Below are 18,479 nucleotides of genomic sequence, written 5' to 3' on the forward strand. Positions count from 1 at the left end.
TACCTCCGATTCCTGCAAATTTGTTTTCGCAATAAACTTTGACTATTAAAACTGACCGAAATAATAAAGACAGTTTTCTCAAAACTTCAAAATTCCAGGTGCTACAGGTCGTGCTTCACTCTTCACAATATTACAGCTATCGCTGCAACCATGACTAGGGATACGAGAGTTAGAGGCATACTGACCCAACTTTACGTTGCAACTAAAAGACGACATTTTTAGTCAGTGTATTGTTCGTTCTTTTGCCCAGAAGTATGTTCTGTTAAATAGCACTTCAAAAGGAAGAAGAAAGAAGAAAAGACGACCGTTTGGGTGATCTATCCCTAGGAAAACAAATATTCTGACTTGTATGTGAAATACAAGTTGATTCGGACTTTTCGGATTTTTATTAATGATTTAATAGAAATTGTAGAGAAGAAATGTGCTCCTCAACTAAAGTTTTGCGTGCGTGCCCAAGCCAGAAAAAGCTTAGAAGAAACAAGATGTTTTTCTAGTATGTATGAATTCGGTCAGAGATTATATAAACTTGATCGTATTTTCCCTTAATTATTTAAAAGGAAAAAAATCCAAGGGGCTGGACGGTCGGAGCGATCCCTAAGGTGCTCCTTGAAGTGGCTAAGTCACGACCTGTAAAAAGATTATTGAAAGAGTTATTTCGTAACTATCCTTTTACAGCTTTTCAATTTAATTTAGTCCTATCGAAAAACCCCAAAACTTTGAGTTTAAGCTATATGTCCTAATAAGCGCCTTGTTTTTACTCAAGTTTACTAATCATGGTGTAGTTTATCAATTTTTTTCTTACCATTTTTTCGATTTTTGTAGCAATTTACAACTTTAATCCTCTATGATTATGTTAACAATCTATATTTTGTTTAAGGTAATATATTTACCAGATTATATCCGTCTGTCTATGAATTTACAAATTTAAATTACTGATGTTTGCCTTAAAACTGAAGCGCAAGTGACTAGATGGCACTGGCACATTTCCTCACAGAGACTGATTCGAGTTTAAGCTTTTGTTAGTTCCCCTGAGTGTTTTTTACGCTGAGAAAATATTTCTAGTTACCTGACCAAGACTGTTGTTACCCCAACTCCACAATTCTCCAAGCCTGTCACGGGCAACACAAAAGTCCAATCCAGCTCCGATGTCTTCAAATACAAGAGCTTCTTCTTTAAATTCAACTTGTGTTAGGCCAATCTTTGGTTTCCATCCAAATATATTGCCCTTATCTGTTAGTAAAACGATCTGATTTGCACTGCATGTAATCTGTAAAAATATAAAATTGTATTTGATTCAAAAATATAAAGTATTAGGGAAAAACACTATAGACAAATGTTTCATCGAAATAGCGTATAGTATTATTCTTCAGTTATCTTTGCAGTATGATGGGCAAGAGATATTACAAAAGCCAGGTATGAATGAAGTTTCAAAGATGCCAGTAGCAGAATTTAAAAAGCTGCCAACACTTTAGCAGCACAACTTGTGTTTTGACAGCTTTGCATTGAACAAAAAGTATTTTTATATGTAAAAATAGACTACAGAATACATTCACAGACAATCCTCTCTCAACTGGGAAGCAGAATAAAACTCTTTTCTTTGCGGTTTCCTTTGGAATAGGTATGACAATGTGTCCATATAGGTGCGGCTAGTAAGCCAACTGATCAACACAATCGCTGTTCAGAAAGGTTTGAAACAAGACTCAGTACTTAGCCCAGCTCTTTTCAATAACGCCATTCGAACTGTCTTAACACCGACGGTTATTCGCTTAGCAGCGAATAACACCATTCGCTAGCCACATCTGCAACGTAGACGAGATCTTCCAATATCAGACGATCTTCAGGCTCTCCAAAATGCAGCTGATATAGTTTGTTCGTGTTTCAATGTTATCGGCTTCCAAGTCACCCTGAATTTACTCCCATTTGGTTTAACTGCTAAAGCTACTAAAGTATTCGCTATGTTTCTACTAGATACTATTTAATTTCTGATAGTTTTTTTAAACAATGTCGAGAAATCTCGCAACTCCTCTATGGAAAAATCCCTCCTCCCCAAGCAAATCAATCCTGGTGAAAATTTGCCCAGTACAATTACCCTTAACATCTCCACGCGTAAAATTGAGTCCGGAATGAGGAAGCAAGACATAAGAAGAAATTCGTATAGGAATTCTGGCAAATTCCCACTGAAAAATTGACTCCCTGGAAACTTCTCTCCCCATGGAAAATCTCACCAGAAGAAACCCCCCCCCCCTGAAAAATGTATGCATACTTACCAACAACAAATACAATGCGCAAACAATGGTAAATTTTGCCACCTTTCGCTAGGGGCTGTGGGAGGTTCATGATATCACCAAAGGCATAGTTATTCGGTCTTTCAAGTATGCTGAACAAAATGGATATCACGAAATGGTGATCGGGCCATTTTGAGAAAATATGGCCGTGGGAGGGGGGCCTAGTTGCCCTCCAATTTTTTGGTCACTTAAAAAGCACACTAGAGCTTTTAATTTCGGTTCGAATGAGCCCTCTCACGATATTCTAAATTCACTGGGTCGATACGTTCACCCCTGGATAAAAAAATAAAATAAATAAGGACGCATCCGTGATCTTTCTTCTGGCATAAAAAATACAAAATTCCACATTTTTTCAGATGTACACTTGAAACCTCTACAGTTGGGTTCTCTGGTACGCTGAATCTCTTGGTGTGATTTTTCATTAGTATTCAATACATTTTAAGAGGCGTTTCCCCCTTTTTAAAAAATAAGGCAAATTTTCTCAGGCTTGTAACCTCTGATGGGTAAGATTAAACTTAATGAAACTTATATAACCTATTTAAAACAAGCATAGAGCTCCGATTCATTTGATATATCTATTCGTATCAAAATTCTGTTTTTTAGAGTTCCGGTTACTATTGAGCTGGGTCACTCCTCACTTACAGTTCGTTACCACGAACTGTTTAATTAGAATTTGCAAGAAACGGTTTAGACGACCAAAACGTTTTTCTCTATTCGGTTTAAACCGTTTTCCTCGAAAAGATTCTCTAACACTAAATTAAATTACTAAAATATAAATAATTCTTTTTAATCGCAAATTAAGTTTGCATATTGGGAAAGTCCTAGAGGTTAGTTTATTGACAAGCCTGCTAGTTCTTTTATGAAATCCTGAAAAATAACTATAAATTATAGGAAAACTATCTAACTCCCCCCTTCCCCCCATACACTAAAGATCATATGACCTATACACCCCACATGAAAATAAATATGCGAAAAAAGTACATATACATTTCCATTGTGTTTTCCTTTAAACGGGTTACAAATTGGCGAGACAATCTTACTCCCAAGCATAGCGTCAGTAAAGTTTTACTTACTTTTACAATTGTTTCTCGACCCAAGGCCCTCAGGTCCATCCTTCTCGGCCACAAATGTAGCTTGTCATTTGGTACATCATCTCTAGGGATCAGTCCAATCACATTAACGTCTTTTTTAAGTACATCCTGACATGGAGGTTCATTTTCAGGTCGCCTTAAAGCTTCTGCATACGAAACAGTGACTTTCGGAGTTTCAGTCAATTCTCTATTATCACAATACATTTGTGCATTTGAATCTCCATTGTTAGTTGACCTTGTACTGTGCTCATGTTGATTTGTAACGATAACAGGACTTTTATTCGAGATAAAATTGGCATCTATTACACCTAATCTTTTACAACCACTTTCAGAGATGTTACAATTTTGTATTTCACACTCTACATGAGTACTTCCAGCATGAAAAGGGGTAACTGAGCTCTCTGATGCTCTGTTGTTATACTTATCCTTTGAGCTTTCACGTGACTCGGAACAATCCTTTTCAATTATACTCTTTTCTTTGGCACTTTCCTGAATGTCATTAGTATCAGAAACATTCAAACAAATATTTTCAGTCGTTTCTAAATTCTTTTTTGCATTTAAAATCCTTGTTCTTTTCTGCTGAAAGTTTTGCTCTTTTATCATCATAGGAGTTGACCCACATACATGTAGATTTCCATCATTGGTTAATACAATTGTAAAAAAATACCCACTTGAAATTAACGCTGGGTCAGCTAAATCCAGCACCATAGGTAGGTAAATGTTTTTACTTTCGCCCATTCCTGCTTGACCATAGTAAGAATTTCCAAAAATGAAAATTTTCTTTTGACTAGTCAGGACAGAACTGTGACAGTAGCCTGCTGTAATAGTTTCTACGTTGGATAGGGATTTCACCAATTTTGGAGTTCGGACTGATAACGATGAACCATGACCTAATTGGCCATGAACGCCCCAGCCAAATGAATAAACTCTAGAAAAATACATCTTTTATTAAAACACAAACCTTTCTAGAAAGTGAAAGAAAAACAAAGATAATCCCAAATAAGTAGTTTATTCAATGTTCTTTAATGGGTTAAATATTTTCATTTACTATATGTTTATAATGAGCAATGATGTTATTAATAAAACTAATATCTAATTAGTTTGACTTTTTCCTTCTGTTTGTCTTAGAGCATCAATATTTTTTCTCCTGTTAAGCAACTATCCCTCTGATACCTTTTTTTCCTTTTATATTTGATTTTCTGTTGCATTCATATTTCAAGAAACTAATTTCACTTTGTCTTAAATAACGGTCTCTTGTTTAATTTGTTTTTTAAATACCAAAATTAGGAAAAATAATGAATTCAATTTTTAACCAAAAAGCCTCCGTATGCACTCCGGGCACAAAACTAAAAAAAAAGAAACGTGGGTGAGATCAAACAGCAAACAGCTAAAGAAGGTAAAACTTTCCTTTGAAGGCGTAGCTGTCTTAGGAATCAATGGATTGTTAACGTTTGAATTTTTACAAACGTCTGTCAAATCTAAACAATTAGCATGTAATTTATTTTCTCGAATAACGTGGTAACTGTAACGACAACACTGTTATTCTGAAAAAGACAATAGAAAAATCTTAAAATAACCGTTTTCGGGCATGAATAGACCTACAATTGGTCAAAAGGTGCGAAAAACGTTTTCAATTTCATGTCTTTGGTACTTTAATAATTGTAATAATATTAAAAAAGAAAAAGAAAAAAAACAATAGCTGGATACCACATCGGATACCACACATCCGATGTTTAGCTTCATTCGTAGACTATTTATATATATATATATATATATATATATATATATATATATATATATATATATATATATATATATATATATATATATATATATATATATATATATATATATATATATATATATATATATATATATATATATATATATATATATATATATGAGCCTTATGTCAGAGAAATCCAATGAAACCTTTGATTGTATGATTGCCTTAGGTAGATCAAACGAGAGGATGTACAAATCCAAGTAAAGCCGTTTCTTAAGCGCATGGTCTCAAAGAGATATTCGCCTGCGGATGACTGGACGTTGTCACCCTCCTTATGTTTTTACATTACAAACAATTTGAATTTTTATTAATGACTTTGTTGCCGGTGCATGTGTTTGCAAGTAAATTTTTGACTGTAGGACTGGTAAATTTAGATTAGCTATCCTTTAATTTCACACAATACGTCTCTCAACTCATAAAAAACGAAAAAAAAAAGCAAACTACAAATTGACTCGTCAATGATGCAAGGCAAAAAAATTTGTTTCCCATCAAAACACATGGTATTCAGGATTTCTTGAAACGTATGCAACACTGTCGCTCTTTTTCGATCTACTTATACTTGTATTAACTTTACCCTGGCTTCACGGGTCTATTAGACTTCGTAAGGCGTAATTTAATGAGTAGTGTGTTCAAATGCCTATATAGGAAATATGCACCAAGGTTCAATTGTCGTAAAAATTGGTCTAGATTTTGTTTAATTTAAACCTTTATATTACGAACCACACATTTGTTGTCTTAATGTGCATCTCACTTTCCACAGAAGGAGAAAGCTACGTTTTAAGACTGAATTGCAAAGTCCAAAAAACGGGGAGCAAAAAATACACCTCTGTTGATGCAGGGCTGCCAAAGACAGCCATATCCGATCCCTTTTATGACTTTGAATCTCATGCCGCCTATCTTAAATCAGACAATGTACATCCCTCCTCCATCATAACAGTCCCCCTCTTGAAACCCTGGAAAAATCTGGCAAGAACCAACATTAGCCAGCCTTCCGACAATCCGTCCGGTCCAAACAACCAACGGAGTTGGAATTTTAAAGAAATCAAAGGTTCACCCACCATTCAAACCATGTTTTCTGAGTTTCCCATCTTGGAACCAATTCAGTGTGCTGTCAAGCAAATTCGAGACCGCAGTGTAAAGCCCTTAATTCATCCCTATTCATTTCCGAAAATATTAATGGCAAATGTCCGGTCACTTATGAACAAAATGGAAGAGGTCGAACAATGCTTGAAAAAGGAGCTTATTGATATTGCTTGTATCTGTGAATCGTGGTCCGCGACTGAAGAGTATGATGCATTTGATGGATATGATACCTATTTTAAACCAAGAATGACACCCGATGAAATTACAGTGACACGTGGTGGTGGTGTTAGTATTATTTATCGATCATCTATAAAAAAAATAAAGAGTACTCAATTTTAACAATATACTAAATAAACACGGTTTCGGAGTCTTATGGTTGAAGTGCAGATCTAAGAGACTACCTAAGGAAGTGGCATCACTGGTAATATGTGTTGTTTACTATCCACCCCATGGCCCTTATCGTAAAGACCTTGTGAATTACTTACTAAATTGTACTGATAATGCACAATTATTGTATCCTAACGCTGGTATCATAACAACTGGCGACTTTAATGACTTGGATCCCAAATGCATAAGCAATTTACTGTCACTTAAACAGATTGTTAATGTACCAACAAGAGGTAACCGTATGTTAGATCTCATCTTTAGCAACTGTACGGAATATTACAATACCCAAGTTATGTTACACCCACTAGGTTTGAGGGACCACCTGTGTGTTGCTTGGGTATCTTATCATTTTATCCAAAATAGACAAAAAAAAATAGTGTGGCGTACAGGCCCTACACACCTGAGCTAGTAAATCTCTACAAGGAATGACCCAAAAATCGTGACTGGCGTGATATCCTCTCATTGTCTGATGATGACAAAATGGCACGTTTATTTTGTAGAAGAACTAAAAAATGCTCTAAAACTGTCCCACAAAAAACAAAATATGTGAAATCTAATGAAAAACAATGGATTACTCAAGATATTCGGGATCTGATAAAATTGATGAATGAAATGCATTTAACTGGACCTGAGGAAGATTTCAAAAGGTTAATAAATACAATTGTGTATAAAATAAGATGTCCCGTAAGCAATATGTTTCAAAAATAATAAGCAGAATATATCAATCCAATCCAAGGAAGTTCCATCATACAGTTCAGAATATTATCGGCAAAAAAGTGACCAAAGTTGAAGTTAGAGATAATGATGGTACGCCCCAGCAACCTAATGAGATTAATGAATTTTTTGCATTAATTTAAAAAATCCATCGACGACTAACAGCATTACCACCTAATGACTCAGTTTCGAATATCCCTATTCTCGAGATTAATTCATTTGTTAAGAAGAAGAAGGCAATTGATCCTCGTAAATTTAGTAACCCAAGTGAGATACCAATTAAATTGATTGTTGAGTGTACTAATCTTTTATCTACTCCTTCAACGGCAATTTTAAACCAATGTGTTATTGATGGTGTTTTCCTTAGTATTTTTAAACTGGCGTAAGTTACCCCAATTCCCAAATGTGAGGCCCCTAAGGATATTACTGATGTGAGGCCGGTTTCAAAAACATCGGCTCTTTCAAAAGTGTTTCAAAGTTTTTTTATTTGAGGACATAAAAGATAACATAGATTCCCAACGATTTGGATTTAGACCCAGGTATAGTACTGCTCATTATTTGGTTGCTTTGTTGGATACCATTCTTAAACACTTAAAAAAATAGGATTTATGTTGATGCATTATTTGCTGATATAGTAAAGGCTTTTGATAGTCTTGAGAATAATGTAGTAGTGGAAGAAGCTAAGATTATGGGTACCAGTCCATTTGTTGTACGTATGCTTGCTAGTTTTCTTTATAAAAGATCTCAGTGTGTCCAACTCCCTTATCATGAGCCATCTGGATTTTAGATATTTTTTGCGGTTCGCCACAAGGGACTAAACATTTTCTTTTCTGATCATTTTTAAGCGTATTTTAGCATCAGTTCGAGAGCGTTTTAAGTTTGTTGATGTTTTGACTGTTTTACCACTGCAATTAAGCCCCCTGACTACCGAACAGTCTGACTTGACGAGGATTTTCTTTTATATAATTTTTTTTTAACTTTATTATTTTGACTTTTTTTTCTTCCTAAAGGTTGACAGCCAAATCTTCTATTTCCCAACTGCCGATAAAGAAAACTGTTAAAATACTTGGAGTACTTTTGGAAGAAGATTTAAGACGAATTCGCACGTTGACTATCTGACTGAAAAAGGCGCCTCACTTTTACAATCGTTTTCCAACCTGAAGAGATTTTAATTCTGTATAACTGAGGTTTAGAAATCTGCATACTGCAGCTATGTTAGATCTTCTCTTGAGTATGCATGGCCAGCTTGGCATCCGGGTTTGAAGAAAGATCAATCAGATAGACTTGAGATGATACAAAAAAGAGCTGTAAAAATTATACTTGGATATAACTACTCAACATATGATGATACACTAAAACAACTCAACTTGAATTCACTGGATAGTCGTAGACATGAGTTGACATATCGATTTGGACTAAATTTTTTGAATTCCCCAGATCATCGTGGTCTGCTACAAAACCTTAAGAGCCACCCTATTGAAGGCTCTGAGTCAGAATGCTCTGTCAAGTAAAAACAAATATGTCCATAGGTAATGACTTACCCAGCCTCTAGTACCGAGAGATGTTGCAAAACGTTTGTCCCTTATTTTATTCGGTATTTTAATAATATTACCCTGACAAATATTTAATGTGTGATGCAGTTTATTTCAGGTATTTGCCTGCGAGTGTTTTTGAATGTACCAACTATTTATATACTTAATTGTTCTGAAATATTCTATATAAACGGTCGATATTTTAATCGTAAAATTAGATTCTTGATTTATATTAATTTTTCTATGTCTCATTTTAACTTATTAACCTTGAAGCGGCACTTGCTGCCTTAATTTTTTGTTTTTTGTTGTTGTTTATTTGTTTTAAGTTTTTTTTTGTGTCATGACATGCTCATGTTAGCTCCAGCTATTGCAGTGAATAAAATATATTCTATTCTATCCTATGTAGTGCTAGCAAGTATCTCCTCAGCTAGAATCATAACAGTTTCCCATAAATATCATGGAAACAATCAATGATCAACTATTTAAAAATACAGTTTAATTTTCACTGATAAACTTCACACTGATAAACATTAACAGTTTGATTTGGTTTAATTTCATAACAGCGAGTAAAATCAACCAATAAGTGTTTTATGTAGTTGCATCACATGGTCATTTTGAGCTTTTTCGTCCAGTACGCATGCTATACAGTTTTTTGTTTTTTTTAGGAAAATCAAAAGAAACATTTTCAGGCCTGAACATCCAAAGTTTCTTGCATTGTAACATTCTTAGTCAGTTTTCAGGAAAGGAGTTGTTTGGATTGATCTTCGAAATATAGTCAATTAAAAAAGAAAAGAAAAAAAAGAAGATGGATTCAAATGACTATTCATGCATTCCAACACTTTTGATCATCTCCAGTTCCAAAAATTGTAGGGAGGTATATGGACTAACAACAAGTCCTTTCACCTCTTTGACTTCTTCTTCAGAAAAACTAGCTACTGGAAGCGCTATTCTGCTCCAGTCTGCGAACAATGGATATATACGATTATGAACAATAATAAACTGTTATTGATTGTGGGAAGTGCGAGTACCTGAGCTACCTGTCCCCAGCAGTTTAAGGCACTAGGCCGGCCGGTACCAATACGGCTCTTCCTACTCATTCCCGCTCTCTTCTGCACAATCAAAAACTATGGATAAATTGCGTCCCATTAAAAATTGACTTCTTCAAGCTTTAATCCTTATTAAACAATATTTCTCTTCTTTAAGGTATCAATTGCTGCCTTAAATATCTTACGATCAATTTCCCATGGCAGGTTAGAATCCAGGATAGCTGTATAAGTATTTGGAATCTTAGCCAAGGAGCAGAAACGCTTAAGAGCAACAGTCTCCTCACTCTGAGCCTGGCAATCAAATAAAATATGCTGGATTGTTTCCTCTGTTGAAAAGCAGATTCGGCATAAAGGGGAATGATGTAGCTTCCAATTAAATAACAAGCTATTTAGAAGTAGGGCACCTGATTTCAGTCGGTAATATAGCACTGTATTTAATCTTGTATGAAATGGAGATAACATTAATGTACTGTGATTAACTTTGGATCTTTGCCTGATAATATCTCGTGAATTGAGGTCAGAGGAAGGACTAGGAGATAACATGGAAGCCTTTGCTGCTAGAGAATCAGCCATATCATTATATTTTATACCTTTATGACTAGGAACATGTTGAAAATAAACTTCATTTTCCTTGATCTTAAGATTAAGAAGCTGTCTTCTAATATTATATAAATCTTTGTCATTAGCAATTCTATTAATATTTTGGATCAGTAGTAATGCTGATTTAGAGTCAGAGAGACAGAGTATATTTTCAGATTCAATGTTATAATTTATAAGAGCATCCAAGGCCAGGCGGATGGCACATAATTCAGCAGACAGGATAGAAGATCCCAATGGGAGAGGAGAATAAATATTCAAATTCAGGGATGGGATACATGCTCCTGCTCCAGCTCTTTCCCTCTGGACGGATCCATCAGTATATATTTTTCTATAGTTGGGGTAAGCCTTTGAGATGTGTTCAGCCAAAATAGTCTGGATCTCATAATTAGGAATCAAATCTTTACTAATAGAGATAAGTTCTACTTGACAGCTTGGAGGACTCATTTCCCATGGGGGGGACTCAGTAAAGGGATATGCATGAAGCGAATGTTGATTCCAGTTTGGGACCTCCAGTTGAAACTGATTCCATGATGAATGGGCATTGGGACAGGCTGACTTCTCAGCAAAGGTATGTGCATATACAGCATGCTTGGCTCCATAAGCCTGGATTTGCGAGAAATACTTTATCCTTAGACTAGATGCTCTTTCACTTAGGGACACCAATCCCGACAGTGTTCTTAACTTTGACAGAGGAGTATGCTTATGCACACCCAAAGCTATTCGAATAGCAGAATTTTGTAAAGATTCAAGGATTTTGAATGAGGATGGGGGACGAGCTGAAAATATTTGAATCCCATATTCTATATTTGAACGAATATATAATTTGTAAAAATCCAAAATAATCTTTGGGTGACATCCCCACTTACTTCCAGCAAGTCTTTTTAGAATACAAAGTCTCTGAATAATCAGAGATTTCAAAGAATTAATATGTTCATGCCACTGCATTTTAGAATCCATTAATAAACCAAGTAACTTCACTGAATTGCAATATGGGATCTCCCTTGAGAAAATTGTCAGTGGATTAGGAGGATCTAGAGTACCATTAGTAAATATAATGGCTTTAGTTTTACTGATTGATATTGGAAAGCCAAATGCTAAAGAGAATCTCTGGACTAGACTTATATCATGTTGAATAAGGCTTTGAAGAAGGCTAATATCCCTTCCTGACTTCCAAATGATCAAATCATCTGCATAAAGGCCAAATGATGCATGAGATACTTGAAATTCAGAAACATACAAGTTGAATAGAAGAGGACTCAATATTGCACCTTGAGGAAGTCCTCTCGTAATGGGGCATTGCTCACTTCTAGACTGATTTACTTGAACGTAAAAATATCTATCAGTTAGAAAAGACTTTATAAAACTTATAAAAGGATACGGGAAGTCAAGATTTATTAGGATTTCCAATAATTTATTGTGGACTACATTTCCATAGGCATTCGACCAGTCAAACAGAACAGCCATTGTGACATGTCTTTTTTTGAGGGAGTTACAAACATCAGTTTCTAGCCGGGTAATGTTATCTAAAGAGCTATGTCCTTTTCTGAAACCTGTTTGTTCACTAGGAAAGAGATTGTTGACTTCAGAAAACCACTCAATTCTTGATAAGACAAGCCTTTCCAGAACTTTACTAAAGGAAGGTAATACTGATATAGGACGGTAAGACTTGAGATCATTAGATGAATAAGAAGGTTTTAAAGCTGGGAATACCTGAGCAATCTTCCAGGCATCTGGGAACTTTTGACTTGACCAAATAAGATTATAAAGACTTAAGAGGGCTGTATGAAACACCTTTGGGGACTCAAGAATCCACTTCATATAAATACCATCATAACCTGGGGAAGACTTGATGTTAAGAGAATTAAGTGCTACACAAAATTCATCTTGGGAAAAAGGTTTCATCAGAGTACCCTTATAAGAACAGGTAAGAGGGAGATTACAAAAGGGAGGTCGGCTGGGATGAAAGTCTGAGCAATCATTTTTAAAAACATTGGTAAACAGATCTGCCTTCTTTTTATCTGATACAATTGGATATCCATCCTGAATGATATCATATCTACGGTCATCATTAGGCTGCTTTCCACTATTTAGTTGGCTAATGAAATTATGGACCTTTGAAATTGGGGTTCTAAAACTGATACTTGAGCTGAAATTCAGCCATGTACTCTGTTTAGCTCTCCTACAAATTAGTTTCACCTTAGCACATGACTGCTTATAAAAGATTGCTGTTGACTGAGATGGGTGCTTTTGAAACATTTTACGAGCCTTTCTTTTTGCCAGAACTGCAACCCTACACTCATCATTCCACCAATTCTTGGGTCTTTTGGAGCCATTGTAAAAACGTACCCTAGTCATTGGAATTGCCGATTTAGCTGACTCCAGCAGGATTGATCTCAAATTAGACTCAATGGCATTAATATCATAATTAGGAGAAACAAAGGAAAAATCTACTTCATTTAATATCTCACGAAAAAGGGACCAATTACCTTTGGAGTTGATAAATGTAGGGACGTAGGGTTTGGGAGTGTAGCATAAATCTTGAAATGATGTAAGAATTGCACAATGATCAGATTGGAGAGACGACACCTTTACCATCTGAACTAAATCATAATATGAAGAAGGACCTAGAAGCAAATCTATAGTTGAGAAAGAGTTAGAAGAAATATTATACCTGGTCTGAAAGTCAAATGGAGTGAAAATCAAGGTGTCAGGAAAATTGGACAATATGTACTCTATTCCTCTTCCTGCTTTGTTGCTACCTGCTGATTGTTCCCAGAGAGGACTGTGGGCATTAAAATCACCAAAAATAAAGGTATTATTACCTGATAATTCTGTTTCCAAGATACTTTGGATGTCCTTACTCCCACATGGATTATAAAAGGATTTTATGGCAAGATGGTTACCATTAGCTAAGGTAATTAATATGCCTACAACATCTATTTCATCCCTGTAGATAGTTAAGGGTTGAGGGGAGTGTTGGATTGAATCATGAACAAAAATTGCCACACCCCCTCCCTTTCTGTTAGTTGATCTATCCTTCCTGTAGCACTTGTACCCAGGCATTTTGATTTTCTTGTACTGATGAAGATTAGTCTCTTGTAGACAAATAATTCCTATTCTCTTATCATTTGCACATTGGATAAAATCAGCAAGTTTACTTGAATTTAAAGAGACGCAATTCCATTGTAGGATCTGCAGCTTAGTTAACATAGGAAGGGTTGAATAGGTGACATGCATGATATTTTGAGACAATGGATGATAATTATGTTCCTATTTCATTGAAAATAGAATTGGAAAAGTAGTATTCTGCAATTTCTTTTGTTATACTGGCTTTTTTATCTTTAGCCATATTTGATTGTAATATTAGGTCCACTGATGCAGCATATTTAATTAAATTAGTAATATGAGGTCCAACTCTATCTTGCATAGTTATGGCTTGAGTAGAAATATTAGGAAAAGCTGCCACTCTTTCAGACCAAGATTTAGGATTGTTGAGGGATGGACTAGCTTCAGCCACCTTGGGATGCTCCTTAGCCAATGGAGGGTAAGAAGTCTCAGTAGGAGGTATGAGTGCCTGATTTGGGTGGTTCTTGTGGACCTGTAGCCAGGGTTTTTGAGGAAGGGCTAAATTCCCTTCTTTGGCCTCATTACCTCTTGGACCTGATGGTACTTTGGACCGCTTGGCCAGCTCCATTGCAGCTATTGGGAAAGGAACATTTTCTTGAAGAGCAATCTTTAAAACTTTAGCTCGTTGAACATATTTAGGACATGAATTGTGATCTGTTGATTGATGTCTACCATCACAGTTTGTACATTTAGGCACTTCAGTGCATCTACTTTCTGTAGACAGGGAGTGATTACCAAGGCAATTAGGGCACCCTGGCACAGAAGAAGAACAATACTTAGATGAGTGACCAAGCTTAAAACATTTTGAGCATTGAAGAGGTTTTTCTTGGTATATTTTATGAGCTTTTTGCTGACCAAAAAGGAATACTGAGTCAAATTGGGAACTAGCAGGTAAGATAAAGAGGACACTCTTACTACTTCTTGTTCCCTTAGAATCTAGTTTGCCCATACGATGAACATCCAGAACCTCCAGCATTTCCCCCTTATTGTTCATAAGGCCATCTTTCAAGTCGTCATTTGACAGTTCCAATGGTATGTTGTATAGTACTATTTTCTGAGAATTTTTCAGGGTTGGTTTCCACCATTCAGGTGTAACAGGGATATTGCCAATTTTATTTAGGCTAAGGGCTTTGTAGGCTTCATTTCTGTCTAGAAACATAACCATTAGTGAACCATCTCTGTTCACATTCACAGTGAAGCTGCATCTAAAAGTTTTGAAAAGATTCATTCTAATGTTAGTAATATTTTTGATAGAGAAGGATTGATCTTTTACTGTTGGAGCAAAAAGGATAATGGATTTGTCCTTTATCTCCACAGCTGGATTTGGGTTTGAGAGTCCCATTATTTCAGGAGGACTCATAGAAGGTTTTTTTCGTTTCTGTTTTCTGCCTACTGTCTGAAAATCCTCATTTAGCAGGTTGTCAGTTTCAGAGATTGGTGGCTCAGAGACAGTAATCATGGTTTCATTCAGGCTATCATCATTGGATATTGGAGATACAACAATAGGAATATCAGCTTCTGATATCCAATTAGATGCTTGGCCCCCTTCCCTGAGGGGGCTAGAAGTGTTAGGAAACATTGGGTTCAGGAAAGGGAAATTCCAGAAACTCTAACCACGCAATAGATTTATATGAAAAGGCAAAATAATACTTCTCAAACAAAAGGAGTAGCAAGAGCTTTAGTTCCTTTCACTCAGAAAATAAATGAAATCAATAATATAAATTTTTCATCAATTGATTTCTTCTTCTTCTGCCATTATTTATCTTCGCGACGGCTTTTAGATTTTCGATAGTGAATATTTGCTTCTCTTCAGAAATATACGCTCGATTCAAATTACGGATCAAAGAGTAAAAAAAAAAAAAAAAAAAAAAAAAAAAAAAAAAAAAAAAAAAAAAAAAAAAAAAAAAAAAAAAAAAAAAAAAAAAAAACTCCCAAATATTTCTCGCTGAGACTTGATGCAGCTTTCTCAGCAGTAATTACAGGCTTAGTACATCTCAGCACGTTTTCTTACAAGAGAACCAAAGGTTCAAATTCTCTGCTCTGCATTTACGTTTAAAAACTGTTAGGAGGAAAGTAGGTTCTGTTGGGAATGCCTCACACGTTGGCTGGTATTTTTTCTGTCTTAGTTTTCAGCCAAATCCAAAATGATCGGTTTCACCCTCAAGTGCTAACCACACATGAAACCAGAGAATTGAGAACTTACGAGAATTCTGAATTGTAGGTAATAATTTCGATCCAACAAATATTGGTGACATTATAGCGACCTTTCCAGCTAACTTACAGAGCCAAATCAGTCTAATAGCCTGAAATAGCTAATCACTAGTATTTCTTTGGCATACTGTATTTGACAGCAAATAAATGCTTACCCTAGCTTCAAGTTGAATAATCTCGTAAAAATCCTCTCGCTATAGCAGTTATGGCCACTAACTGGACCCTGATTTTTGCAGTGCGAGGTTTCTAGCAAAGTGATTTATCAATATGGAGAACACTACTATCTCACTGACCATTTCTTCTGCATCTAGATGAACAATTTTTGCATAACTACCAAAGAGGCCAAAACGAGTAATACCTTGTAGAAGGAACCGATATCTTTCTTTAGTATTGCCACCAGTGATGTTTGCCATAGATATTTCCAGCCTCAGCCCAATCAGCTCAGCAAACAACAATTTATCGAGAGCCTAGTCTATGAATAAGCATTCTCCAATTGTGCAACAATGAGTGCTACCACTAAGTAAGTGAAGTAGAATGGTAACAGAGTAGATTCACTTCAAAGATTTGGACAGGCCTTAGCCTTTCATCAAACTACTTTCAAGGAGGCTCATAAATGTATGGCACACTTCAAACCTTATGGCTATTTTCCTTACCAGAGGGCTGAAGAAGAACTGTATGGTTTCCAATACAATGATAAGTTAGAACTGGTGTCTTGCTATACTTCTAGGACTGTCCAGCTACAAAATGAAGGGTTGTGTAGATATTCAAATCATATCAAGGACATGATACCAGTCATAAGTATGCAAAGACTAGTTGAGACGATAGGATAGACATCGGAACTAAGAAAACGTCTTGTAAAGCCCTTGGTAACTTTAAAGCTGGCTGAGGAAAGCCTTGATGCTTTCCAAATCCATGGAAGTGAAGGTCGGTAAAAACTTAACTTACATCTTGGGAAAAGAAAACGTTTATCTAAAACATTTGTCTAAACGTTTTTCTTTGTGTTGATTTAATAAAATCCTACTTATTCAGCACCGATGCCTCTAATCTCACTAATTCAGTCATTAAAAATCGCAAGAACGTGGGTGTAAGATTAAGAACCTACTTTAAAATTTACAGAAGAGTTTAACTCAAAGTACAGCTGATAGCAGGCGCTGTATCTCCCTGCATAGTGCATTGGCCTACTAGAACTGGCTTGTCTCTGTATCTTGTCTAACGAGGATGTGCTTAATGAAGAGATAGAGAGACTCGAGGAGAACTTCAAAGACATCAGCAAGCACTGGATAAACCTGGAGGCACTTTTCGATGACTTTGATAGGGCTTTCAACCAGTGCTGGGGCTGGTTTGACGACCTCTTCTTTTTGTTCTTAGAGTTCCCGCTTTGGGGCTTAAAATAATGCTCATGGAAAATCTTGCAGAACTTCGAAAGGCTATCGTATTCTCCTTCCAGTTAATTTTAATCACAACAAATAGGTTTTCCTTTTTCTAAGGCTTTTCATTGAAGTTCTCGACAAATTTACTCATCCCGTCCAAAAGATCATGAATGGTATAATGTTCAGTATCATTATCTAGATAATACTGAACTTGTTTTTCATTTTTCTTTTTTTTTGTACTGACAACTGGGCCTGGCAGATTTTTCATTTTCTCCTCCTCTAATGTTGGATGTGTGCACTTTTAAAAATGATTGCATTGCATGGCGAAGTCTGTATAGTGGAAAGGGACGTCAGTTCACATATATGTAAGATGACGGAGAGAGGGTGTTTTCCGAAACGTAAGGGGGGGAGGGCTTTTTTGGTTTCATTGATTTTTTCTTCCAAAACACATGTTTTTTCGATGAAAATGCCGAAAAAAGCATTTTTCAAAATTCAGAGGGGAGGGAAAATGCTCCCCCCCTTATTTACGTGCCTGATATCAGGACTTGTGGTATAGTACACCTTGTATGGAAAGGTCTGTTGCTGCAAATGCAATTCTAGTTAAGTCTTGTTTAACCATTTGTCACAAGATTCTACGTAGGGTACTTTCATAGTTTATCCAGATCTTGAGTTTTTACTTTCCAGGCATCCTAATTTTGCTGAGCATAATCAAATGTAAAATGTAATCAAATGTAAGAGCTGGCAGCCAAAGTCGTCATTTCTGCTATATTTAAACGAGGAATTGCCTTCTGAAGTTTCGACAATAATCAGAGTATCGATGGGGAATACATTGACGCTACTTTTTAATCCCATAAACCGGCTAAATGATCAAAACTGCCGCCTATACTCACACGAATATTTTTAGATTATGAGATTTAATGCCTAACCTGAAAGACAACAACAAAAAAAGAAAAAAGAAAAGAAATTGGAAAATATAGACCAGGAGTGACACGTTCTAAGGAGTAAACAAATTGCAGACGGTACTTGAATTGTTAATTTGAATTTTGTTTATTTCCTAATAATTTTATTTTGTATTTTTACTTTGCTCTCTATTTGTTTTAGAGAAATTTTTACTGGTCAAAAAGCCTACAAGGCCATTTACTTTGAAAAGTGTGGAGAAGTGGTAGAAAGAAAGCGAAAACTGGGAATCACTGACAACTTGATTTCAATGGAGGACAAGATGAACGTTTTACAATAAAAAACGAGCTT

General features: G+C 35.8%; 1 protein-coding gene across 2 annotated transcripts in view; it reads right to left on the reverse strand.

Annotated features, from left to right (window-relative positions):
- Positions 1-18,479, reverse strand: part of LOC136032969 (uncharacterized) — an 83,051-nt gene that overhangs the window by 7,370 nt on the left and 57,202 nt on the right. For both annotated transcript variants that reach the window (XM_065713469.1, XM_065713468.1), the window contains 2 exons: positions 3,359-4,304; positions 1,067-1,267 (listed from right to left, as the gene is read on the reverse strand). In XM_065713469.1, coding sequence (XP_065569541.1) covers positions 1,067-1,267; positions 3,359-4,304 — 1,147 coding nt within the window. The remainder of the gene's footprint in view (positions 1-1,066; positions 1,268-3,358; positions 4,305-18,479) is intronic.

The sequence above is a fragment of the Artemia franciscana genome, chromosome 11 (assembly GCF_032884065.1).
Source record: "Artemia franciscana chromosome 11, ASM3288406v1, whole genome shotgun sequence".
Lineage (NCBI taxonomy): Eukaryota > Metazoa > Arthropoda > Branchiopoda > Anostraca > Artemiidae > Artemia > Artemia franciscana.